This window comes from Caretta caretta, chromosome 9, assembly GCF_965140235.1.
Source record: "Caretta caretta isolate rCarCar2 chromosome 9, rCarCar1.hap1, whole genome shotgun sequence".
Classification (NCBI taxonomy): domain Eukaryota; kingdom Metazoa; phylum Chordata; order Testudines; family Cheloniidae; genus Caretta; species Caretta caretta.
Window position 1 is genome coordinate 4,331,419 of NC_134214.1, and position 27,454 is coordinate 4,358,872.

At 55.0% G+C, this 27,454-nt stretch overlaps 1 protein-coding gene across 1 annotated transcript in view; it reads right to left on the reverse strand.

The window, feature by feature from the left end:
• TPRG1 (tumor protein p63 regulated 1) overlaps window positions 1-27,454 on the reverse strand; it is a 78,486-nt gene that overhangs the window by 24,180 nt on the left and 26,852 nt on the right. The window contains exon 4 of the mRNA XM_075132045.1: window positions 19,938-20,114. Coding sequence (XP_074988146.1) covers window positions 19,938-20,114 — 177 coding nt within the window. The remainder of the gene's footprint in view (window positions 1-19,937; window positions 20,115-27,454) is intronic.

A 27,454-nucleotide genomic window follows, 5' to 3' on the forward strand; every position in this document is an offset into this window, starting at 1 on the left:
AGGGATAGATAAGACTGAAAATATCATATTGCCTCTAGAGAAAGCCAGGGTACGCCCACATCTTGAATACTGCATGCAGATGTGGTCACCCCATCTCAAAAAAGATATATTGGAATTGGAAAAGGTTCAGAAAAGGGCAACAAAATTGATTAGAGTATGGAACTGTTTCCATATGAAAGATTAATAAGACCGGGTCTTTTCAGCTTGGAAAAGAGACGACTAAGGCGGGATATGGTAAAGGTCTATAAAATCATGACTGGTGTGGAGAAAGTAAATCAGGAAGTGTTATTTACTCCTTCTCGTAACACAAGATCTAGGAGTCACCAAATGAAATTAATAGGAAACAGGTTTAAAACAAAACAAAAAGAAGTATTTCTTCACACAACACAGTATTTCTTCACAGTCAACCTGTGGAACTCCTTGCCAGAGGATGTTGTAAAGGCCAAGACTATAACAGGGTTCAAAGAAGAACTAGATAAGTTCATGGAGGATAGGTCCATCAATAGCTATTAGCCAGGATGGGCAGGGATGGTGTCCCTAGCATCTGTTTGCCAGAAGCTCAGAATGAGCGACAGAGAAAGGTTCACTTAATTATTACCTGTTCTGTTCATTCCCTCTGAATCACCTGGCATTGGCCATTGTCAGAAGACAGGATGCTGGGCTAGATGGACCTTTGGTCTGACCCAGTGTGGCCTTTCTTATATTTGTAAAATGTATTGTTTTGAGGGTGTGGGGGTTAATCCAATGACTTTTAAGCTAATCTCATGGCCTGACTCACGGATTTTTGAAAACATGAGGTTGGCAATATGGATTTTGTTCCCTATACGGTTTTGAAATGTACCAGTCAAATGCCTTCCACAAGTTAAACTCCCTTCAATTTGTCAATATCTCTAGTGGTAGCAGGATGTCCAGGTTTTAGTGTAATGGTCCAGGTGCAGGCACGTTGCATAGCTCTGGAGAAGATCTGTTACCTCTTTGCTTGGCTCATGCAGGTCAAAACTACATTGGTCTTTATTGCCATGTACAGTTCTGCAAATTTCCATCTGATTTGTTATCCACGGTCACCCCTAGGTCTTTCACCATTATTGTTTCCCAGATTTCCCTCTCCTTTCCCATTAAGTGTGAGCGTGTAAGACACTCACCAGCATCTTGGTAGATATCACATAAACATTCCAGCTGACATTTCCCTAGTGGTATTAGCTTGGCTTTTTCTCAGATGAATCTCATTTTGTTATATTATTCCACACTCACAGTTTCTTAACAAAATGCATAACTTCTATAAACAGAAGAAGAGAGTCCAAACAGTACGATATCTAGTTAATCTTTTTAGTGGTCTCCTACAGCAGATCTCCAGTTTCTCTACAGACTCAGCTCTATCATCCAGCTAAACACAGGCAGAGGCTCGAACATTAGCTGCAACAATAGGTCACATTTTCCAGTTATCAGATCCTTCTAGACAACAGAAACAGCAATTCACATTTCGACCATGTGCATAAAATCTAGATAATTAGCCCTCTAGTTGCTAGATTAAACACTGTGCAAAGCATATGGCTAACAGCTAAAATTAATTTTACACTTTTGCTTCATACTGTGTCAGATAGGTGCCTCAATATGAGTAGGACTATTGAAACCTCTCAGTCATTTCAGCTAGGAGAGGACAAGTGAGTTCTTTGAGATGCTCTCAAGGGCCCCAGTTAGCTAAGCCCAAAACAGCACTGACCAGCGCACAGGGAGTCATTTCCAACTCATTCATGGACAAAGAATATCTGGGGTGCCAGTACAGAAAGAAAAATAATATATTAGTGAAGCCCAGAAATCCTCACTTTCTTCAATTCCGAGAACCCCTTTAAAACGGTAAGTATAGGGACGAGGCGTGGTGAAGGCATTACCTGCAAAATAAAATGTTGAAATGACCAGTCTGCACTGTGTATGCTTGTGCAAGCTTTCACACCATTGCCCTATACTAAGTAAAAATCAAAACTACTGACCTGCATATCGTATGCCCTATACTGCTAACAGCTAATGGATGATTCCCCTTGAATTGAATTTCAATTCAAAAACATTCTGAACAGCCCTAGTGAAAATTGTGAAGGACCAGACAGCCAGGCATTTGTTGCACTGTGACAAACAAGGACTTGATTCTTTTATCTTACGCCTGCTTGGCACTCACTTTGACTTGTGTAAATGACTGCACAATGCAGAAGCAATGCCCTTGCTGCTAATTCTTTGGTGGCAGGATTTTTCGTGGTTTTGCTTTTTTTTAAAGAAAACAAATATGAATCTTTAGAATGTCATGCTACATAAAATAAATGTGATTAGAAATACAACTACGTACCTCCCCCCCGACACCCACACACACATAGCTGACTGAAGGATAAAAACAGCAGACTAAAAGTTATGTAATTAATTTCTTCATTGCATCAGGCTGCCCTCGTGAAGTTTAATTTACTCCAGCAGTGTATAGTATTTAGGGCTCCAACCCTCCAACGTATGGTCAGATGATTTCCCATGCCCAGTTCCATGCTGCCATAATGCACCAAGATGGAGGGGCGCTGAGCTGATGTGTGGTATCTGCTCATGTATTTCCTGTGACGCTTGCACCTGTGATCAGGGGAGTTACTTGTCTCCCTAAGGAGAAGGCTGCTGCAGCATCTTGCGGCTCCAGGTCAAACCAGGCCTTTTCTTTTTTCAATTTAAAACATCTTTGTCGGCATTGCTACGCCTCAGCATCGTCTGTGCCACAGACGGGAACACCCCTTTTAAAGGATGTTGGGAAGCCACGTAGGATTCAAAATTTAGAGGGGAGGGGGTGGAAATTGTATTACCTAACGTACCTAGAAATGGTTGTATCATGAAAAAGACACATTTCATCTACGTTAGTTTGGGTCTTTTCCCATCTGCAGTGCTAGAAACCCAAATACAACAGTCTTGTGCAAGGGAATGAGAGCCAGAAAGGAAACGGGCTATAAGCAGAATGCAAAACTGAGCAGTCCAGTTTCAGAGTGGAAGCTGAGTGCCATTCAGAAGGAAAACACACAGCACAAACGGCAAAAAGGAAAGGAGTTAACTTTCATGCAGAGTTAATAATCTAGGGGGTTCTGACTTGCCCACCTCCCTGTCCTGAGCTGCCGTTGGTCAATATTTGCACCGCACTTTGAAGATGGCAAGCAAGAAAGAGAATGCTACGTGGCAGCAGGCAGCTAAGAGTTGTGATGAAAAAGAAAATTTCTTTTTCTTTACTGAGTGCCCCCACCTCAGTGTGAAACAAAGATGCCTTTGCTGCTAGAGGCGATCGAACACGTGTGAGCATGACTGAGAGTCACGGCCTTGGTACTGCCAACCCCCCGGCGTAAAAAATCCTGAGTCAAGCCTAGTTTAAGCCAATCAGACTGGCTTAAAAATTATGATATTTCTAAAAACAAAAATACACACACACTCTCTCTCTCTCACACACACACACACACACACACACACAGAGTAATAAGAGTGTAAAAATATTTCTCGGGGATGCAGGAGTGAAATCAGGAAGGCCAAATCACACCTGGAGTTGCAGCTAGCAAGAGATGTTAAGAGTAACAAGAAGGGTTTCTTCAGGTATGTTAGCAACAAGAAGAAAGCCAAGGAAAGTGTGGGCCCCTTACTGAATGAGGGAAGCAACATAGTGACAGAGGATGTGGAAAAAGCTAATGTACTCAATGCTTTTTTTGCCTCTCTCTTCACGAACAAGGTCAGCTCCCAGACTGCTGCACTGGGCGGCACAGCATGGGGAGGAGGTGACCAGCCCTCTGTGGAGAAAGAAGTGGTTCGGGACTATTTAGAAAAACTGGATGAGCACAAGTCCATGGGGCTGAATGCGCTGCATCCGAGAGTGCTAAAGGAGTTGGCGGATGTGATTGCAGACCCATTGGCCATTATCTTTGAAAACTCATGGCGATCGGGGGAAGTCCCGGACGACTGGAAAAAGGCTAATGTAGTGCCCATCTTTAAAAAAGGGAAGAAGGGGGATTCTGGGAATGACAGGCCAGTCAGCCTCACCTCAGTCCCTGGAAAAATCATGGAACAGGTCCCCAAGGAATCAATTCTGAAGCACTTACATGAGAGGAAAGTGATCAGGAACAGTCAGCATGGATTCACCAAGGGCAAGTCATGCCTGACTAACCTAATTGCCTTCTTTGACGAGATAACTGGCTCTGTGGATGAGGGGAAAGCTGTGGACATGTTGTTCCTTGACTTTAGCAAAGCTTTTGACACGGTCTCCCACAGTATTCTTGTCAGCAAGTTAAAGAAGTATGGGCTGGATGAATGGACTATAAGGTGGATAGAAAGCTGGCTAGATTGTCGGGCTCAACAGATAGTGATCAATGGCTCCATGTCTAGTTGGCAGCCGGTATCAAGTGGAGTGCCCCAAGGGTCGGAGCCAGGGTTGCGTCAGTCCTCGGGCCGGTTTTGTTCAATATCTTCATAAATGATCTGGAGGATGGTGTGGATTGCACCACCAGAAAGTTTGTGGATGACACGAAACTGGGAGGAGAGGTAAATACGCTGGAGGGTAGGGATAGGATACAGAGGGACCTAGACAAATTAGAGGATTGGGCCAAAAGAAATCTGATGAGGCTCAACAAGGACAAGTGCAGAGTCCTGCACTTAGGACGGAAGAATCCCATGCACCGCTACAGACTAGGGACCGAATGGCTCGGCAGCAGTTCTGCAGAAAAGGACCTAGGGGTTACAGTGGACGAGAAGCGGGATATGAGTCAACAGTGTGCCCTTGTTGCCAAGAAGGCCAATGGCATTTTGGGGTGTATATGTAGGGGCATTGCCAGCAGATCGAGGGACGTGATCGTTCCCCTCTATTCGACATTGGTGAGGCCTCATCTGGAGTACTGGATCCAGTTTTGGCCCCCACACTACAAGAAGGATGTGGAAAAATTGGAAAGAGTCCAGCGGAGGGCAACAAAAATTATTAGGGGACTGGAACACATGACTTATGAGGAGAGGCTGAGGGAACTGGGATTGTTTAGTCTGCGGAAGAGAAGAATGAGGGGGGATTTGATAGCTGCTTTCAACTACCTGAAAGGGGGCTCCAAAGAGGATGGATCTAGACTGTTCTCAGTGGTAGCTGTTGACAGAACAAAGAGTAATGGTCTCAAGTTGCAGTGGGGGAGGTTTAGGTTGGATATTAGGAAAAACTTTTTCACTAGGAGGGTGGTGAAACATTGGAATGCGTTACCTAGGGAGGTGGTGGGATCTCCATCCTTCGATATTTTTAAGGTCAGACTTGACAAAGCCCTGGCTGGGATGATTTAGTTGGGGATTGGTCCTGCTTTGAGCAGGGGGTTGGACTAGATGACCTCCTGAGGTCCCTTCCAACCCTGATATTCTATGATTCTATGATAATTTTATTTGCCTGCTGGTCTTTGAGCCTTTAGGTTGCCCTTGGGCCACACGTTCAGGCTTTTCTCCTCACCCACAAGGGCCAAAACTTCCTTTTGTTTCTGTAAGCTGCGATTCTCCCATAACCCACTGCCCCCAGGGGCTCGGGCTTTAAGAAAAACACCTCATATTGTGAGACTGGTCCTCCAATTGTGAAAAATGGCGATGCTGTAGTCAGTGAACAACTTCCCCATGATTCCCATTTTCCAGTATCCACGGGGGGCTCAATCCTGCCAGATGGTCAGGGTCCTCAACCCCCTCCAAAGTGGACAGGAGTCAAGGGCTCCGAGCGTCCCACGGGAATCCTAGTACCTTATAGGGTCTGGTCCTAGATCAGTGTTATCCTTTGCTGTGGGTTTAAAGCAAACCAGGCCACACAGGAGAGCGTGAACAGACACCGAATTCATCTTGAGGAATTGAAGTTTCCCTGGCCTTTCAGATCATTCTTATTAAGTGACCATCAAGAGCTGATAGGAACACATTGTACTCCAGTTGCTGCAAAGAATTCCTAAGAAAAACATCAACAGAACAGGCAGCCACTATGAGCCACTTTTCAGAGTAACAGCCGTGTTAGTCTGTATTCGCAAAAAGAAAAGGAGGACTTGTGGCACCTTAGAGACTAACCAATTTATTTGAGCATGAGCTTTGAAGTGAGCTGTAGCTCACGAAAGCTCATGCTCAAATAAATTGGTTAGTCTCTAAGGTGCCACAAGTACTCCTTTTCTTTTTATGAACCACTTGACATTTCAGGAAATTAAGCTACACTGTGGTCCCACTTTACAAATTCACCAAGACCCAAGGGGGAATTTGTGAGAGAACTGCTGCGTTTTTATTTCAAATGGGACTTCCCTGTGGGCTAATTGAGGGCAGCAGCCTTATTCTGTCGATTGCATCCATCCTTCCTCCTCGTTTGCGCCACTTTCACCCTCTCCTGCTGGATGACTCAACGCCCACCCACGCCAGGCAGTCTCAGCTTCAGACATTGAAAGAAAGCGCTGTGTTAGTGGGTAGGGTCTGGAAGATCAAGAGTATGAAAGCAAGAGCGTTTCAGAGCATCTTTCCCAGCAGCTAGGTTCAAATCCATGGCCAAGTTAGTAGGCACTGAAAGCTGTTCCCAGCTTTGCTGGAGGCTCATGTCAAACAAGTTGATGCTTTCTCAGCCCATTTCCCAGTGGGTCATTGTTACCGTCACCCCTTGTTAACTGACACATGAGTCTCCGCAGAGGCCACGGAGTGAATTGCCCAGGGACAATACACATGCTTCTTCACTAGAGGCGTTCTCTCAGGCTTGTTAGTGGGGAGGAATGCAGCAAACGGCCCTATACCACCCCCAATACCTAATCAGGGACATCTGTACCCAGGGGCTGTCAGTCCATCACTTGTCAGGTCATGTAGGTGGAATATGGAGGCAGCATGCATGGTCTAATGGATAGAGCCCCGGACCGGACACCAGGGTTCTGTTCCTGGCTCTGCCACATGCCATGAGCTAAATTCAGATCAGATCTGGACCAAGACCCAAAATGTTCCATCTTCCTTTACAGATCCCCCGGGTCTTTGAATCCTCCAGGGGAAAAACAGTTACATCGGCTGCATTATTTGCAATGTTTTCAAATAAGGCCGTCAAGACCAGCTAAAGTGTTCATTAAACTCATTCCCAAAGCATTCATCTCCAGGCGGGTGTGGGAAACATAAAGCTTCCTTTTTATTGTATGGCTGGGTTCCTTCTTTTCATTAGAACAATAGCAAATAGCCACAAAAATTCCACACGTACGGCATCAGCCCCCACAACCAGCCTAGACATGCAGGGCGTCGGGAGTAAAACTCACAGCCGCAGAGGGCGAGTACTTTGGCTGGAGCTCGGCTGGCCGACCGAGGCAAGACTGTCACCCTTCAGACACAGAAAATATTAATTATCCTCTGCAATGTCCTCATTCCTCTTCCCTCTGAGCCAAGAGGAAAGGAACCCTTCGCCGAGTGGATTGTGGGGTTGTGGGAAAGAAAAGGGCCAGATGTGTGTACCTGCCCTGAGAAATCAAATAGGAACTTTGGAAAGGGTTTCCTTGGGGGTGCCCAGGAGAAATTCAAGGGAATAGTTGCTTATGAAATCATACTCCCTCACACCCACACTATACACCACCCCCTCACTCTCTCCTCCCTACAAATCTTTTTCTTCTTTCATATGGCTTCAAAACAGCATGTCAGATGTCCAAGTCTAGGCTGACAACCCAGCTGGTGGCTTCAGCTGACGTAGAGCGGATGGCTCATTTGGGACCTTTGAGTGGCAAGGTGTTCCACCGTTTGAAGTCCCCTCCTGCAGGCCCGATAGCATTGCATCTCGTTCCTTACTTCTGGAGAAGGTAGGTGCAGCTGCTGTGTGATGTGCAGATTGTGAGCTCTCTGGGTCTGGGACAGGGTCTTTTGTCTTTGTTACATGTGATTCATGACCAGGGTTCTCAGGTGTAATTGGAATACTAATGGGCACTGTGCTGCACTAACTGCAGAAGAGGAGCCAGGAGAATGGCAATGAAAATGCTGATAACCCTGTTCTCTTCCTTTTGTTCCCTTGTGGGAGAGTTTAGGTAATCCTTCTGCCCATCAGAGTTGGCAGCAACAAGGGCCGGGTTCAATATCTAGGGGATCCATTCCAATAACACAATGCAAAACCGGCTCGAGCCCCCACCCAGTGACCTGGGACAAATATATACCACCCCTGCTGGGCGCCTCCCAGAGGCAATACTTCCCCTCTCGCAAGCACGGAGTCTGAGTGTAGCAAAAAGCCTTTTAATAACAAGAGAGAAACAATGTGGCATTATGTTGGGGAAACACCACCAACAGGATTCATAACACAACCCATGAGCAAAAAACCACCCCAAGCAAATTGGGGCATGTCCTTTCCCTTGGGTTCTTGAGTCCAGCAACCCGAAATCACCCGAAGTCCCAAAAGTCCAATGGCCCAAAAGTCTCTGTCCCTGGTCAGGGCAGCCCCAGAGTTCGAAAGTTTATCTGCAGAGTTTTACCTCCCAACCTGGGTGGAAATGGGGCGGGGGGGGGGGAAGGGGAAGAGGTAAGGGGCAAGGGGCACCTTACATGATCTGAAGCTGACTGCCCCACAGCTCCATAGGGCTCCGCTCCACCAGCCGGTCCACGAACTGCTCGGCTCGGCGTCCCACAAGCAGCTCCCGCCGTCCCATGAACTGCTCCACCAGCTGGTCCACAAGCCACTCCAGCCGTCCCACAAACTGCTCCACAATAGATCTTCAGGCTCCCCCCCTACTTAACACAACACTCAGTGATTTCAGCTCTTAGTCAGTTTTTAGCTCTTTTGTGATTTCAGCTTGTAGTAGGGAAGCCTCAGTGCTGGTGCACCATTAGCCCAAAGGGAATTCAGCTCAGCAGCCTGTAACTAGACTCCTAAAGGAGTCAACATTAGCTCTGATATTCCACAGTGGAGAGAGGAGGAAGTGCAATTAGCGTGTAAGGCCCTTACCAAGGGGCCCATGCCACCAAGTATTAATACTTGTCCCCAGCCTCTCTCCATTCAGAGTTTTGGAACCCATGACCCTTGCCTAGCGAGTGCTGTTCAGTTGATGGCGAGTCCCTCCATCATAACAGAAGGCCCAGAACAGTTCCAAGCACAGTTCCCATAAGCAGGGTAATAACAATTTATTCTTCCTGCCCCAATAACAGAGACACTGGGGATCCCACAGCAGCCAAAGTGACCATTTGGGCAGCTATGGGCTCATGCTAGGCGGGGTGGATGTGCCTATGCAAATGAGATCAGCCCCTGAAGTTCCTTTCCACAGCTTGCCACACCTCACCACCAGATGTCAGGGTGGAGCTCATCCTGATTCTGCTTACATCTACATCCTTCACAGGGTGGGCCCAGCGATTCAGCAGGCACACCACGTGTTCTGCTCTGTCCCAGCTCAGTCATGAGACCTAGAGAGATCAGGAAGAGCTCGAGACTTCAGGGAAAGCTGTTAAGCAAGATACCGCTTGGAAGCATGCTGCACACAGATCTCATGCTCTCTCAGAGTACCAGCTGCCAAACTGCTCCCACTGCGATCACTGCACCTGATGCAGCAGTCTGATCCAGGAGGACAATTACAGTGGAGACAGGGCTGGGCTGAGCTGATGATTGAAACGGGAGGAGAGGACAAATGACTCACTTGAAAGGAGCTGGAGTTAGGTGGAAAACTCACGGCCCGAGAGTCAGTTTAATTTTCACCTTCAATGCTGCGTACTTTTAAAAAAAAAACAAACTACAAAGGAGGGCTGATTTTTCCCTTGCCTCACACCTCACATTGTAGTGTCTGACACTCACGTCTGAGGCAGGGCAGAGTCAGGCCTGCGGTGCCCGGGAGAGGGGTTGGGAGGGGGGTGGAGGCGTCAGTTCAGTAACCCGGGGTTGCATCGCGCCTGGCAGGCACAGCCCACATGCAGAACGCCGCCCAGAGCTGCCCGGGGAGTGGAAGAGCATGCAAACAGCTACACCCCTTGAATATACTTGTCACCTATCCCCCTCCATGCAGCTGGTCAATGCATGACGAGGTGCAGTCTCCACCTAATTAAACAGCCCCTTAGCTCGAGCTCTGTGAGCCGAGTCGGCTGGCACAGGCCAGCCCCAGGTTTTTAACTGCCGTGTAGACATACGTGAAGAATCAAGAAATGTGGGTTTTAAGCCCATCTCTGCCCCAACTCGCTGTGTGATCTAGGGCAAGTTGCACCAGTTCCCCGTGCCTCAGTTTACCCATCTGTATTTACCAGGGATAAACACACCAACATTCTTGAACCCCTTGGAGATGTACAAATGGAGAGAGCTAAATAATTGCTACTTATCAATATGCTTGTTTATTTCCCATCTGCTCTGCAAGCAACTGCCCATGTACAGGCGGGAGCTCGCTAACCTACAATGTGAAAAACCAACAGGCAGACACAGCCTGTTGACCTGTACCTGCATCGCCATGGTTACTAGGCTTAGGTGCCATTCACCTTATGTTTTGAAAATTGAAGAGCTGAGTGAGGCTCTATAAAGGGGACCTACGTATGTCCATGGGGGGAGGCCAAAACCCAACCCTGGAGCTCTGGGATGTGATACTTCAACATAGGAGCTTTGCCTACTAGGGACCAGAGCTCCAGGGCCCAAAGATGGAGGACATCATCTGCCATTGGCTCCATGTTGGGTGCATTTCAGTACCTCGGGTAAGTTACTACTCGAGTCCCAGCTGGGTAGACCCCGAGTGATAGCAAAATATTCCTGCCGAGGACATAAAATGGACGAAGCTGTGACAGGTTTGGCTCCGTCTCCCTCCTTTGCCCGAAATAACAGGATTGCGGCATTTGGGATACTCCCCCCTCAGGACCGCCAGCGCCTGCCCTGGCAATCCCGGCATGCATTCAGCCCTGTCATCACGCCTGGCTGGGCATCAGCGGTGGACAGCACCCCACCCTGAGAAAACATGGGGCATTCTTGGCACGTCGCCCCTCGAGGCAAGGTCATCAGAAACTATGAAGAATTCTTTGCCTGCCCTATCGGCCGTGGTATGCAGGGGAACATGATCCCCGTCGGAGCAGGAGCTGAACTCGGTGAGGGCTGATCATTGCACGAGCCCTTCTTGGCAGGGTCCAGATACACGAGGGAGTCACGGGGTGGCCACGAATCTAGGTGCACAGGTGGGACTCAGCCAAAACTCATGAGAAGAGATGCTGGGCTCCAGCCAGGCATACTACAGGATCAGGCCCTCTCCTGACATCCTGCACTCCCACAAATAGAAGAGACACTGCAGAGTCTGCCTGGAGGCCCCGCTCCAGCTCGGTTCTGCATAGGAATGGTGGAACACAGACCCCCCCACCACTGCCAGCGTGCTTTGCCCACCTGTGGCAAGGGCACTGGGCTGAGGCAACATGGGGTCTGTTCCCAGCTCAGCCACAAACACCCCTATGTGACACCAGGCAGGTCACATCCCCACTCCGGGCCTCAATTCCCTCTTTGCAAAGGGGGGACACAGTGACCCTTCCCCACCCACGAGGGGATGGTCACGAACACTGACAAGGTGTCCTGGTACCAAGGCAATGGCTCTGCCCCCTTGGCGTGGGTACCAGGAGTAGAATGGGACGGTTCGCTCATGACGCCCCTCACTGGTCTCTTCAGGGGTTTGCAGATCCCCTCAGACCATGCAGATATGGGGGAGGCAAAGACGCCATATCTCCACACTTGCTCTGTGACTCCCTCAGCCCCATGAATGCAGATTGTCGCTGCAATGGGGGCCCGGTGGGAAAGATAACACAGGCCCAAGTTGTAGTGAATCTCTGTGGTGAGGATGGGGGACACACCAATGTGTGTTGCCCCATCCCTAGCCCCTCTCCCTACACAGCATCCTCCCTGGGGGCTCGAAGGAAGGGGTAACAATGCCCTGGAACTGCTCGGGCCCTGCCTCCATGACACAACCTGGGGGCATGATCCCCAGGAGCAATGAGTTGTCTCTCTCAAGCAGTACAGCCAGCTGGGATGACCTGCTGCCTCGCTGGACCCCTTGGCTCCGATTCGGAGAAAAGCTCCCCAAAGCGGGGAAGGCCAGGGTGAGCCCCACAGTGAAAATGGCAGCTTCTTATTTTATACCCTGCTAGTGTATAGGAATTGCCACTCCACAGTCTGCCAACGGCCTAGGTAACCCACTTACCTGCTACTATACTGGCCAAAACCCAATGGATTCAGGGAAGCCTTAGCCCTCCTATTATGCAATTTGTGTAACCCACACACCTGGGTGTGGTGGTCTGTCCCATCTAGTAGCACCAAGACATATGAGAGAGAGAGCGAGAAGATTAATGAGTCTGCTCTACAGCCTTAGCTAACAGCCAGTTAGCTTTTAGCTCATGCACTAAGCTCCAGAGGTCCCAGGTTTGATCCCGCCCACCGAAGACCGTGGTCTGTCGGTGTTACATTTGCACAACTCCCAGTCTCCATTGCAGGAGTGTGGATAGGAGTAAGAACAGAGCATGCTCTGAAGTTTGGGTTCTACCCCTAACTCTGTGTGACTTGCAAAAAGTCACTGATTTCCGTTGTGCCTCAGTTTCCCCATAAGCAGGTGGTGTCTGACCATACCTAGTACTCCCCACCTTTGTAAAGCACTTGGATGAAGAGTGGTAGCTAGGTAACCATTATTCTCTTGCCTTCACGAGTGCAACACGCTCAAGAACCTTATGTGATCTCTAACCTTTTCTTAGCCTCCTGTCCACCCGTCCTTCTGCCAAAAAGCAAAGCTGGGGGGAGAGGCGTCCAATACCCCGCATCCCCCCTTTCCAACTGAAACAACTCCCCCTTCCCAGCACTGCCCCTTTGCAAACGCAAAAGGCAGCACTCAGTGGCTCTTTGTTAGCTACATTCCTTCACCACCAAAAGATACACAGGGCCTGTGACCAAAGAAAATAGCCTCACGGCAAATTGAGAAGAGAAAGAAGCACTACCCAATTTCATTGTAGCCAAGAGAACAACAAGAAGTAGCTTCCCTACTTGTCACATTTCACTGAGCAGCAGCTCCCCCAGCACTGACACCCCCTCCGTCCCTGAGCTTTGCATTCTTATCTCAAACACAGCTACGGTCTAGTCCTCGCCCAGCTGTCTGCCACTCTGGTCCTTCTCCTCAGGAGTTAATAAACCAGCCAGCTGGGCAGATGATGTTCTTCTGCCTGTTCCTACTTCATGTTTAACAACTGTGCAACCTTGTGGCAATTGCCCAGCTATGTGGGGATCTAGGAATGCATGGCCCGACACCCTGTTGTGTGGGTGACTTGGCCGTGGTCTGAGGGAAAGCCGCAGGCAGGGCTCAACACGGTCCTAATGCGGTGTCGGTGTGCCCACACGTGGTGATGCGACGGAGCAGCGGCAGAGCGGCCTTGGTCTGGAGCTCAGCAACGCTTGGTGTTTTCAGCTCCCAGAGGCTGGAGAGAGCCTTTTACCACCCTCTTCTCCCCATTACCTCAACCAGTTTCACGTTGCAAGCCTTGAATTCTGGGTCTCCAGAAACCCCAAAGAAACTCAATGCAGAATTCACGGCTAAGCACCAACTGTGCCCCCTGCTTTAGAATCAAACCACAAGACAGAGCATCTCACGTTTCAGTCTGAAACCCTAAACTGGCCCAGAACAGCTCTACTTTAGCAAAGCTTTGGATACGGTCTCCCACAGGATTCTTGCCAGCAAGTTAAAGAAGTATGGATTGGATGAATGGACTATAAGGTGGATAGAAAGCTGACTAGATCATCAGGCTCAATGAGTAGTTATCAACGGCTCGAAGTCTAGTTGGCAACCATTATCAAGCGGAGTGCCCCAGGGGTCGGTCCTGGGGCCGGTTTTGTTCAACATCTTCATTAATGATCTGGATGATGGGATGGATTGCACCGTCAGCAAGTTCACGGATGACACTAAGATGGGGGGAGAGGTAGATATGCTGGAGGGTAGGGATAGGGTCCAAAGTGACCTAGACAAATTGGAGGATTGGGCCAAAAGGAATCTGATGAGGTTCAACAAGGTCAAATGCAGAGTCCTGCACTTAGGACGGAAGAATCCCATGCACCGCTACAGGCTGGGGACCGAATAGCTAAGCGGCAGTTCTGCAGAAAAGGACCTAGGGGTGACAGTAGACGAGAAGCTGGATATAAGTCAGCAGTGTGCCCTTGTTGCCAAGAAGGCTCACGGCATTTTGGGCTGCATTAGTAGGAGCATTGCCAGCAGATCGAGGGAAGTGATTATTCCCCTCTATTCGGCACTGGTGAGGTCACATCTGGAGTATTGTGTCCAGTTTTGGGCCCCCCACTACAGAAAGGATGTGGACAAATTGGAGAGAGTTGAGTGGAGGGCAACGAAAATGATCAGGGGGCTGGAGCACATGACTTATGAGGCGAGGTTGAGGGAACTGGGTGTATTTAGGCTGCAGAAGAGAAGAGTGAGGGGGAATTTGATAGCAGCCTTCAACTACCTGAAGTGGGGTGGGGGGAGGGTTCCAAAGAGAATGGAGCTTGGCTGTTCTCAGTGGTACCAGATGACAGAACAAGGAGTAATGGTCTCAAGTTGCAGTGGGGGGGAGGTCTAGGTTGCATATTAGGAAACACTATTTCACTAGGAGGTTGGTGAAGCACTGGAATGCATTACCTAGGGAGGTGGTGGAATCTCCTTCCTTAGAGGTTTTTAAGGTCAGGCTTGACAAAGCCCTGGCTGGGATGATTTAGTTGGGGTTGGTCCTGCTTTGAGCAGGGGGTAGGACTAGATGACCTCCTGAGGTCCCTTCCAACCTTGATATTCTATGATTCTATGAAGGCTCAGGAGGGAGATGGTCTCTTCTTGGGACATTCATTGTATCCACAGTTCCAGCCTGAATTGCAGCTAAGAACCAGATTGTATTTCCCTTAAGTCAAACCAGGACACAGCATTGTTCAGGGTGAAGTTCTGGCTTCTTTGAAGGGAGTTTTGCCTTTGGCTTCAATTGGGCCAGGATTTCACCCTGGCTCCCTGAGAGTTTCCTGTTCAAACTCATTTCTACATAGGAAATTTGGGCTGGTTTAACCTAAGGCATGAATTTAAATGGATTTAGTTCAAGTGCTGCTAACCCGTGCTTGGACACTCATCTCGGTTTCAGAAGGGCCTATATGAGTGTAGTTTAAACTGATTGGGAACAGGATTAAGCTAAATTAAAGTGAAATAAGAGTGTCCACACAGGGGGGTTTGCATTGGTTTAAATTGGATTTCAGTTAAACGGATGCAACTTTCCCATGTAGAGCAGGCCTCTGAAATGTGCAGCTGCAGAACCTAATAGCTCCTGCTCAGCCCCATATTTACAGCCCATTTTCTGCAAATAAAAGAACCCTAACACTGGGGATTCTGACCGGTGGCTGTGCAGTCTGTCAAGTATTCCTGTTCCGGATGTTCTTCTTTCGCCCTCAACTTTCAGCACAAATGTCCTCTGGTCCAGCCTAACTTTAAACAGCCAAAAGATGGAGGGTTAGGACCAAAGCAAGCCACCAGATACAATGTGATCTCATCAATCAAACATGAAACCATGGCAAAAAGGTAACATTTTTTCACTAACACAAAGCATATCTGCTCCGCTCCGCCACCTAGTGGCACTGATTGGTGCATGTTGTAAAACTTCTGTGGGAAAATATGGGTTATACGTATTACTTGAAGTCCTGTTGATTTGGAATCAAAAGCCAAAGAGCAGACTTCTCTCACCCACCACAACTGTACAGAGCTGTATAAACCCCATGGAAGTCCCAGAAGTGGTGCAGTGGCAGAGAATATCCCAATCCCCAAATGCCCTGCTAAATTCCACAGACAATCCTTGGGTAAAATTACAGCTAAGAAAACAGGAGTGGTGACACATTAAAGAAGGGGAGAGAAAGAATATTTCACTCCTTTATTCTGTCCCTTCGCATTTTAACATTTCTCCTCTTGCCTTGTGGCCCTGGGTGCAGTGTCTTGCACAGATCAACAGAGTCTGACGGTAAACAGCTTCCAGCATTTCAGGTGTATTGTTTTCTTTGAGAGACTCCTGCTAAATTAGTAGCTTTAACAACACTTGTGTAAACTGCACAGCAAAATATACCGGGTCAGAGTCGGATCCCATCTATACTAGTGTGTATCAGGCATAAGTCCACTGGCTAAATCTTCCTGCTGCATTCCGATAGAGTTTTGCCATTGACTTCAATGGACTGAGCTCTGACAAAGTTCAAATGAATAATGCCCAGGAGGCACCTGGCCATCTCCTGAGAGCAGCTAATCTTAGTGGTAGAGCAGCTAAAATATTGGCAAAGCTAGTTCAGCAGGAGCCCAGGGAAGGGATGAAACCTGCCCGTTGTTTCCCTTGGAGTTATCCACGCACCCTGCTGTATGCTCCCTGCTTCTCATAGTTAGGGAGTCTGGATGGGAGATGCCGCTGCTGAAGCAGCCGGGAAAAGGGTTTTGCGAGCGTTTCAGGCCAGCACAGTTCGAGTGGGGATTAGACCACAGACAGAGACAAGCCCAGTGGAATCCACCTGAGATGAAAGCCGATTTCGACCTGAGGAAAAGTGCTTGTGTAACCCCTCACAGTCTGAAAGGGCTGCCAGATGAGAGCAATGATGGAACACACACTGCTTAGGTCTCAGGCCTTCTGATCCCGCCCCAGATTGGAGGCATGGTTAAAAGCCGATGCAGTCAGCTCTCGGCTAACTCTGCTTCCTCCATACACTGACCTTTAGCAGCCTCATTTGGCCACATCCTCAGCTTGTGCACGCCAGCCAGGTTCCATTGACGTCAGTGCCGATTTGCACCAGTTGAGGATCCGGCCCACTGTCTGCTTTAAATGTAGTCCAAAAGAAACAGAGCTACAGGAAGTCAGCCAAATTAATTTCCTCCTTTGCCCCAAGGGAGCGAATTCGAAGGCTGGCAGTTATTTTAATTGAGCCTCAGTTACGCTATTTCTAACAACAACATTAGCTTGTATTTATTGTAGCACCTTTCAATCACATCAATCACTAACGTGCATAGAGACACACCTATAAAGCACTTTGCACAATGCCAAAATGCAGCCACCTCTGGGCCGCAGCAGTGCACAGCAACATGGCCGCAGACATGAGTCAACAGAGAGGACCCAGCCAGTGAACTTCAGCACCATAAGCACAGGCCTCTGCCACTTGAGTTGGGAGAAAACGCGGTCAGCAAGCTCCTGTCCTCACAGAGGGTGAGCATGGCGTGGTCACAGCCACATGAACATGGAAGACCAGAACCCAGACAATGGAGGGGGCCATTATTACACTGTAACTCTGCCCCCATCATTCGAGGGGAAGTGTAGTGAGGAACACGGCCACCCTGGAGAAGAGGCCAGATATGACTGGCCTCTCTGGGAGGAGCAGCAGCCAGCACAGGGGAACGGTAGTGCAACAAACCCAGCCCCCCTTCCCACTTCACTGTCCCCCTGGGCCGTCACAGCCACGCAGAACTTCACCGCAACAGCTGGGACTAAACCCAGAGCCACGTGCTCCAGTGACACAAGCCCTTCCTACCAGGGCCGAGCCAGAATCGCTGGCAGCGCTAGCAGGATTGGAGTGGTGAGGGAAGCGGTTTCATTCCCTCCTCCCCCTTGCACACGGAGCCAGGCACCAGCTCAGCCTGGACGGATAATGGTGCTGAACACAGAGTCCCTCTCTTTGCAGTGAATCGGGAGCCGTGCCTCTTTCTCCTTAGTGCCGGCCCCTCTAGCTACCCTGCCAGGACACAGGGAATGTCATCTGAGCTACGGACCCCTCTGAGGGTGTCTGCCTGCCAAGGGCCTTGCTGCTCTCAGCTGGGTGGAGATCAGCAACAGCCCCTGCAAAAGAAAGGAGCAGAGCAGGTCTACGGAGCTGTAAGGAATCACTGAAGGGCAGCCTGGCATGCTATGGTTAGCCACAGCTAGGCCCCAGTGCCGGGAAACAGGCAGTGACTGGTAGCTGTGGATGCTGCCATCGAACAATGATGGAGGGTTTGGAGATTCGCTGCACCGAAAAGCTGAGTAGTCCAGCGATGAGAGAGCACTTCCGGTCAGGGCTAGGATGCGCAGTGCCCCAACCCAGGTTATTCAACGGGCTGGGGACACCGGGAAAGCAGTAATGCTGGAAAAAACCCTCCTGGTGTAAATCAGCAAGGCTGCACTGGACTCAATAGAGTGATGCTGATTTACACCAGCTGAGGCTCTCGGGCACATTTTCTAGAGTCAGAACAGGAACTCATCACAGATGGCCCCATGCCGTAATTGCTGGACAGGGCTCCCTTTAATCAGTCCAACAGCAATGGAAACAGAGTGAATCAAAGCCACCATCCCAGCCCAAACTCTGCATCAAAGACCTGAACTCTGGCCTTTGCAAAAACAAACACCAAACAGAGCCAGTGAAGAAAAACAAGGCGCAAGGCAAGGAGCCATTAGAACAAATAAAACAGAGGTTGTTAAATGCCTGGTATGCACGATGTGTTGGAACTTGCTGCTGTCAGCCGCGTGAGCAGACATTCACATGCAACCATTCATAAGACGCACGGTAATTACCTGCTAGAGAGACTGTATTGTGATGAGTTCTTGAAGCAGAGCATGATATCTCTAGCAACAGAATATAATGACAGTAGAGGATACAGGCATTAACCCCCACAAAGCTCAGGAAAGGTGCTGGAGGGGGTGCTCTGCTGGGAGGCTGCAGGGAGCTCTCCCACTGTTAGGTTTCAGAGTAGCAGCTGTCTCCCCCCACCCCACTCTCCTGCTGGTAATAGCTCATCTTAAGTGATCACTCTCCTTACAATGTATATTTTTTCATGGTCTGTGTGTATATATAAAATCTCTTCACTGTACTTTCCACTTTATGCATCCGATGAAGTGAGCTGTAGCTTACGAAAGCTTATGCTCAAATAAATTGGTTAGTCTCTAAGGTGCCACAAGTCCTCCTTTTCTTTCTCCCATTGTTAGTTATACTCATTTAACGGGGAGCCAAATGATCATTTAATGTGAGATTATGGCAGCTTTGTTCCCGGCAGGACTCTGACCTTTCCCCCCTTAGCTCAAGGAGAAAAGCTCGGAGCATTGTATAACTCTCTCCCAGTTGGCACCATCCAATAGGCCACCTGAGTTCAGCGCAGCCAACCCGTATTGGATTGACAGCGCGGGGGTAAAAACAAGAGACCAACTCGAAAGCGAAATGACGGAGAGTCCAGCGACACTCCGGCAGAGTTCAGACTGGAACGACGGAGAGTCCAGCGACACTCCGGCAGAGTTCAAATGTGGATCCAAACTTCACGGCTCAGGCCCGTCTCCATAAGGGGTTTGACTTTCAGAATACCGGACCTGAACACCTTGCCTCTAAGTCACAGTCAATCTCAGCAGCTCCACCAATTCTGTACTGGTGGAGGGTCGTGCCATACCCAGCGGTATGCATCTCTGAACCAGGGATACCTCCTCCTGGTAGTTAGGTTGTGGGACCTCCCTCTACTACCAGTATAAGCTGAAGTCTTGGGCATGCTGTTCACTGCCTCTGGGTCTGGCTACTCTAGTCTGTGTAGGGTCGTATGCTGTCCTTATCGCTGCGGTATCTGAGCCCCTCCCAGTCGTGAACGAAGTGATGTGACTAACATCCGTCACCTGGGGTTCATTCTCTCTCAGCCTCTCCCCAACTTCTGTCTTTGGGGTGTGGAGGGGGGAGCAACAGGAGACCTGACCTCTCCCCCCCCATATTCCTGGGATGAGGCTTTGCAGGATCGGATTGCCTGCCTCCTTCCCCTCCGCTCATCTGGTAACAGTATCATCCCAAAGGTTCCATCAAGTCCTACGGCTGCAATGTTTGCTCATCCCACCCCCATGTGCTGTGCCGGGAGGGATCTCTCTAGCTCACTGCCCTGGAGAGATCCCAGAACATCAGGGGGAAGCAGGAAATGACAGGGACACAACAGCTTTCAGCTCAGCAAAGGGGCCTCAATTTCCCCCCAGCCCTGCCTCTGGCTGCCGTTGGTACTCACTTGTCCAGAGACCTCTCAGGAAAGGTGAACTGGCCAAGGCAGATACGGTCGATGTAGCTCAGGGGGATCCGCTGCACCTGGACGCAGCTGAGCATTATGAAGTCATATTTGCAGACCAGGAGGGTGGTGTCTGTGATCACCACAACACGCTCCTTCTCGTTGTTCCAATGATCTATCCTGGGGACAAAGCATAGAGTTCAGACAGTGACCCTCCAAGCCACTGAGGGAGGAGAGCGGGTTGTGCTGATTACTGAAGATCAGAGGAGGAATCCAACCTTGGTTTGCATAAATAACCAGCACTGCAATTTGAAACAGCCCAGATATGTCTACACCAGTGCCTAAGGACAGATGGGTCCCTAGGTTTTTGGAGCAATTTCTATAGACCCCTGTTGGTTTAATCCCTCTTCAGTTCTGTAGGACTTTCCCATGTGGGAAAATAGAAAGCTGGTTTTTTTTCTAATTTAAAATAATAATTAAAATAAAAAGAACAGTCTGCTCCCTGGCTGGAAAACCCCAGGGATCAGCTTGGGGCATGTTCGCAATCGTTACGTCTCTTGAGCGTATTGTTCACTAACTTTTACAGGAGGAATACATTTTGTGTCCACTAGGTGGCAGTGCAGAGAGATGTTTCCCCCCCCCCTCTTTTAAAGCCTCTCCGAAAAGTGACCCTCCTGCTGAGAAGAGCTCATTTTAATTAATTAGCCTCTGACTCCGACTTTTCATGTTCTCGGTACGTATAGCTATAGCCAGTGGCGAGCTGGAGCCGGTTCGCGCAAACCGGTGGTTACACTTTGAAGCCGTTTTAGAACCGGTTGTTACCCCGCTTCCCTGCAGGGGGCGCTGAGGGTTTGCTGGGCTCAGGCCGCGCAGTGATGTAATTCCCCCTCCGGCCGCCGGGGGCGCTGCGCTGCGGGAGCCGCGTGGGCTGCCGCCGGGCCCTGGGCACGAGCCCTGGGGCTGCTCCCCTGACCCTGGGGCTCCCGCTGCTGCCTGGGGGTCCCCGGCCGCTCTGCTGGGCCTGGGCAGCTCTGAGCCGCTCTGCCCGCGAGCGCCCATGACCCTGCCCGCAGCCAGCCCCCGCCTCCAGCCACGCCCTGCACCCCCTGCCCGCAGCCACGCCCTGCACCCCCTGCCACGCCCTGCCCGCAGCCAGCCCCCGCCTCCAGCCACGCCCTGCCCGTGGCCAGCCCCCGCCTCCAGCCACGCCCTGCCCGCAGCCAGCCCCCGCCTCCAGCCACGCCCTGCACCCCCTGCCCGCAGCCACGCCCTGCACCCCCTGCCCGCAGCCACGCCCTGCACCCCCTGCCCGCAGCCACGCCCTGCACCCCCTGCCACGCCCTGCCCACAGCCAGCCCCCGCCTCCAGCCACGCCCTGCCCGCAGCCAGCCCCCGCCTCCAGCCACGCCCTGCACCCCCTGCCCGCAGCCACGCCCTGCACCCCCTGCCCGCAGCCACGCCCTGCACCCCCTGCCACGCCCTGCCCACAGCCAGCCCCCGCCTCCAGCCACGCCCTGACCGCAGCCAGCCCCCGCCTCCAGCCACGCCCTGCACCCCCTGCCCGCAGCCACGCCCTGCACCCCCTGCCACGCCCTGCCCACAGCCAGCCCCCGCCTCCAGCCACGCCCTGCACCCCCTGCCCGCAGCCACGCCCTGCACCCCCTGCCACGCCCTGCCCGCAGCCAGCCCCCGCCTCCAGCCACGCCCTGCCCGCAGCCAGCCCCCGCCTCCAGCCAGCCCCCGCCTCCAGCCACGCCCTGCACCCCCTGCCCGCAGCCACGCCCTGCACCCCCTGCCACGCCCTGCCCACAGCCAGCCCCCGCCTCCAGCCACGCCCTGCCCGCAGCCAGCCCCCGCCTCCAGCCACGCCCTGCACCCCCTGCCCGCAGCCACGCCCTGCACCCCCTGCCACGCCCTGCCCGCAGCCAGCCCCCGCCTCCAGCCACGCCCTGCCCGCAGCCAGCCCCCGCCTCCAGCCACGCCCTGCCCGCAGCCAGCCCCCGCCTCCAGCCACGCCCTGCACCCCCTGCCCGCAGCCACGCCCTGCACCCCCTGCCACGCCCTGCCCGCAGCCAGCCCCCGCCTCCAGCCACGCCCTGCCCGCAGCCAGCCCCCGCCTCCAGCCAGCCCCCGCCTCCAGCCACGCCCTGCACCCCCTGCCCGCAGCCACGCCCCCGCCTCCAGCCACGCCCGCAGCCAGCCCCGCCTCCAGCCACGCCCTGCACCCCCTGCCCGCAGCCACGCCCTGCACCCCCTGCCCGCAGCCAGCCCCCGCCTCCAGCCACGCCCTGCACCCCCTGCCCGCAGCCACGCCCTGCACCCCCTGCCACGCCCTGCCCGCAGCCAGCCCCCGCCTCCAGCCACGCCCTGCCCGCGGCCAGCCCCCGCCTCCAGCCACGCCCTGCCCGCGGCCAGCCCCCGCCTCCAGCCAGCCCTGCACCCCCTGCCCGCAGCCACGCCCTGCACCCCCTGCCACGCCCTGCCCGCAGCCAGCCCCCGCCTCCAGCCACGCCCTGCCCGCAGCCAGCCCCCGCCTCCAGCCAGCCCCCGCCTCCAGCCACGCCCTGCACCCCCTGCCCGCAGCCACGCCCTGCACCCCCTGCCCGCAGCCACGCCCTGCACCCCCTGCCACGCCCTGCCCCCCCTGCCACGCCCTGCCCACAGCCAGCCCCCGCCTCCAGCCATGCCCTGCCCGCAGCCAGCCCCCGCCTCCAGCCACGCCCTGCACCCCCTGCCACGCCCTGCCCGCAGCCAGCCCCCGCCTCCAGCCACGCCCTGCCCGCAGCCAGCCCCCGCCTCCAGCCACGCCCTGCACCCCCTGCCCGCAGCCACGCCCTGCACCCCCTGCCACGCCCTGCCCGCAGCCAGCCCCTGCCTCCAGCCACGCCCTGCCCGCAGCCAGCCCCCGCCTCCAGCCAGCCCCCGCCTCCAGCCACGCCCTGCACCCCCTGCCCGCAGCCACGCCCCCGCCTCCAGCCACGCCCGCAGCCAGCCCCCGCCTCCAGCCACGCCCTGCACCCCCTGCCCGCAGCCACGCCCTGCACCCCCTGCCCGCAGCCAGCCCCCGCCTCCAGCCACGCCCTGCACCCCCTGCCCGCAGCCACGCCCTGCACCCCCTGCCACGCCCTGCCCGCAGCCAGCCCCCGCCTCCAGCCACGCCCTGCCCGCGGCCAGCCCCCGCCTCCAGCCACGCCCTGCCCGCGGCCAGCCCCCGCCTCCAGCCAGCCCTGCACCCCCTGCCTGCAGCCAGCCCCCGCCTCCAGCCACGCCCTGCACCCCCTGCCCGCAGCCACGCCCTGCACCCCCTGCCACGCCCTGCCCACAGCCAGCCCCCGCCTCCAGCCAGCCCCCGCCTCCAGCCACGCCCTGCACCCCCTGCCCGCAGCCACGCCCTGCACCCCCTGCCCGCAGCCACGCCCTGCACCCCCTGCCACGCCCTGCCCCCCCTGCCACGCCCTGCCCACAGCCAGCCCCCGCCTCCAGCCATGCCCTGCCCGCAGCCAGCCCCCGCCTCCAGCCACGCCCTGCACCCCCTGCCTGCAGCCACGCCCTGCACCCCCTGCCACGCCCTGCCCGCAGCCAGCCCCCGCCTCCAGCCACGCCCTGCCCGCAGCCAGCCCCCGCCTCCAGCCACGCCCTGCACCCCCTGCCCGCAGCCACGCCCTGCACCCCCTGCCACGCCCTGCCCGCAGCCAGCCCCCGCCTCCAGCCACGCCCTGCCCGCAGCCAGCCCCCGCCTCCAGCCAGCCCCCGCCTCCAGCCACGCCCTGCACCCCCTGCCCGCAGCCACGCCCCCGCCTCCAGCCACGCCCGCAGCCAGCCCCCGCCTCCAGCCACGCCCTGCACCCCCTGCCCGCAGCCACGCCCTGCACCCCCTGCCCGGAGCCAGCCCCCGCCTCCAGCCACGCCCTGCACCCCCTGCCCGCAGCCACGCCCTGCACCCCCTGCCCGCAGCCACGCCCTGCCCGCAGCCAGCCCCCGCCTCCAGCCACGCCCTGCCCGCGGCCAGCCCCCGCCTCCAGCCACGCCCTGCCCGCGGCCAGCCCCCGCCTCCAGCCAGCCCTGCACCCCCTGCCTGCAGCCAGCCCCCGCCTCCAGCCACGCCCTGCACCCCCTGCCCGCAGCCACGCCCTGCACCCCCTGCCACGCCCTGCCCACAGCCAGCCCCCGCCTCCAGCCACGCCCTGCCCGCAGCCAGCCCCCGCCTCCAGCCAGCCCCCGCCTCCAGCCACGCCCTGCACCCCCTGCCCGCAGCCACGCCCTGCACCCCCTGCCCGCAGCCACGCCCCCGCCTCCAGCCACGCCCTGCACCCCCTGCCCGCAGCCAGCCCCCGCCTCCAGCCACGCCCTGCACCCCCTGCCCGCAGCCACGCCCTGCACCCCCTGCCACGCCCTGCCCGCAGCCAGCCCCCGCCTCCAGCCACGCCCTGCCCGCGGCCAGCCCCCGCCTCCAGCCACGCCCTGCCCGCAGCCAGCCCCCGCCTCCAGCCAGCCCTGCACCCCCTGCCTGCAGCCAGCCCCCGCCTCCAGCCACGCCCTGCACCCCCTGCCCGCAGCCACGCCCTGCACCCCCTGCCACGCCCTGCCCGCAGCCAGCCCCCGCCTCCAGCCACGCCCTGCCCGCGGCCAGCCCCCGCCTCCAGCCACGCCCTGCCCGCGGCCAGCCCCCGCCTCCAGCCAGCCCTGCACCCCCTGCCTGCAGCCAGCCCCCGCCTCCAGCCACGCCCTGCACCCCCTGCCCGCAGCCAGCCCCCGCCTCCAGCCACTCCTGCCCGCAGCCAGCCCCCGCCTCCAGCCAGCCCTGCACCCCCTGCCCGCAGCCAGCCCCCGCCTCCAGCCACGCCCTGCACCCCCTGCCCGCGGCCAGCCCCCGCCTCCAGCCACGCCCTGCCCGCAGCCAGCCCCCGCCTCCAGCCACGCCCTGCACCCCCTGCCTGCAGCCAGCCCCCGCCTCCAGCCACACCCTGCCCGCAGCCAGCCCCCGCCTCCAGCCAGCCCTGCCCGCAGCCAGCCCCTGCCGCACACACCCCCTGCCCTGCCCACAGCCAGCCCCTGAACCCCCTGCCCGCAGCCAGCCCCCGCCTCCAGCCAGCCCTGCCCGCAGCCAGCCCCCGCCGCACACACCCCCTGCCCTGCCCACAGCCACCCCCTCCACCCCCTGCCTGCAGCCAGCCCCCGCCTCCAGCCACCCCCTGCCCTGCCCACAGCCACCCCCTGCCCGCAGCCAGCCCCTGCCGCACACACCCCCTGCCCGCAGCCAGCCCCCGCCTCACACACCCCCTGCCCGCAGCCAGCCCCCGCCTCCAGCCACCCCCTGCACCCCCTGCCCGCAGCCAGCCCCCGCCTCCAGCCACTCCCGTACCTCCTGCCTCGAGCCACCTCCTGCACCCCCTGCCTGCAGCCAGCCCCCGTCTCCAGCCGCCCCTGCCCTGTCCGCAGCCACCCCCGTGCCCCCTGCCCTATCCGCAGCCGCCCCCCCGCCCTGTCCGCAGCCAGCCCCCGCGCCCCCTGCCCTGTCCGCAGCCAGCCCCCATCTCCAGCCACCCCTGCACCTCCTGCCCGCAGGCAGCCCCCGTCTCCAGCCTCTCCCGCACCCCCTACCCTGCCCACACCCCCTGCCGTGCCTCCAGCCACCCCCGCACCCCGTCCACAGCCAGCCCGTCTCCAGCCACCCCCACACCCCCGCCTGCAGCCAGTCCGTCTCCAGCCACCCCCCGCACCACCTGCCCTGCCCGCAGACATCCCCTGCCGCACGCACTCCCTGCCCTGTCTCCAGCCAATCCCGCACCCTCCTGTCTCCAACTAGCCCTGCCCCACGCCCCTGTCTTCAGCTGGCCCCACGTCCACTGAGCCCTGCAGTTCCCAGGGCAGTAACCCTGCACACCTGCTTCAATGAGGGGGGCAGGGAGCAGCTGGGACCCACACATGTGCACACCTTAGGGTGACCAGACAACAAGTGTGAAAAATCAGGACGGGGTGGGGGCAGGGGGTACCAGGAGCCTATCTAAGAAAAAGACCCCAAAACAGGGACTGTTCCTACAAAATCGGGACATCTGGTCCCCCTAGCACACCCCCAGGGCGTGGCGGGGCCCACACCTGGGAAACTGAGCTTGTTTCTAGGTCAGGCCCATCTTTTTAACAAAGAACTTCAGGCAGGGTTAATGCACACCCGTGTTTTCCCAGACGGCGATTTAAGAACCAAAACGCCTGACCTGTCCAGGGGACCATTAGCTTCTGGTTTTACCCCTCGCCTCAGTGGCTCACTGCAGTCCTCATCTAGCCCCTTCCTCCAAGGGCAGACTACAGTCCAGCTTTAGGCCACTCTCCTCATTGGCAAGTAGGTGTAAAGCGGGGGGCCCACCTGCTACTCTGGGCCCCGACCCAGGGACCCTCTGGTGGCAGCCACTTAGTGCCCTCCTCCAACTCTCCTCCTCTGCCTGCTCCCCTGGGCTGCTTCCCCGCAGCGCCAGCAACTTCGCTGCCCCTTTGTGTCAGGGCCCCAGGCTGGCAGTCGTCAGCCTAGAGCTCCCCCAGCCTCTGCCCTGCCCTGCCCTGCCCTGCCCGTCCGGTCCTAGGTGCTTCTCTAAGAGCCAGGTCTTCTCCCTGTGCCCTCCAGGGAGAGACTGAGCTCCTCTCTGCCCTGCAGCCTTCTTATAGGACCCAGCCTGGCCCTGATTGGCTGCTTTCAAGCCTCCACTTGCCTGGCTCCCAATAAGCCCTTCCATGATTGGCTGGGTCTCTGCGCAGCCTCTCTGGCTTGCTCTAACCCCTTCCATGCCAGACTGGAGCAGCTTTGAAAAACTGCCAACTGTCTTCTTTTGTTTTTCCCCTTAGACTTGCTTCCCCTGGGATCTTACCTACCAACTCCCTGAGTTTGCTAAAGTCTGCCCTCTTGAAATCCGTTGTCTTTATTTTGCTGTTCTCCCTCCTACCATTCCTTAGAATCATGAACTCTTATCATTTCATGATCACTTATACCCAAGCTGCCTTCCACTTTCAAATTCTCAACCAGCTCCTCCCTATTTGTCAAAATCAAATCTAGAACAGCCTCCCTGCAGTAGCTGTCTCCACCTTCTAAAATAAAAAATGGTCTCCAATACATTCCACGGATTTATTGGATAATCTGTGCCCTTATTTTCCCAACAGATGTCTGCGTAGTTGAAGTCCCCCATCACCACCAAGTCCTGTGCTTTGGATGGTTTTGTTAGTGATGATGATGATTGTAGTTTGGATGATTTTACAGCAGATTCTCTTTCTAGTATAGAATAAAGATGAGCTTTAAAAAAATCCCACTAAGGGATGCCACTGAAGTGTGCCCACTCCAGGGTGTGGATCCCCCAGGATTATTGTAACTAGAGGCAGGGCTAAATTAGCAGAGGAGAATTGAAGGAGGCTGAGCCAAACTACATTGTGCTGCCATCAACTGGCCACAGTAAGCAGCAAAAAACTTTGCAAAGAGAAGTTTGGTGGAAGGAGCCTGAATTTATCTAGTGGCAATTACTGAGCCAGACCTAGGAGCT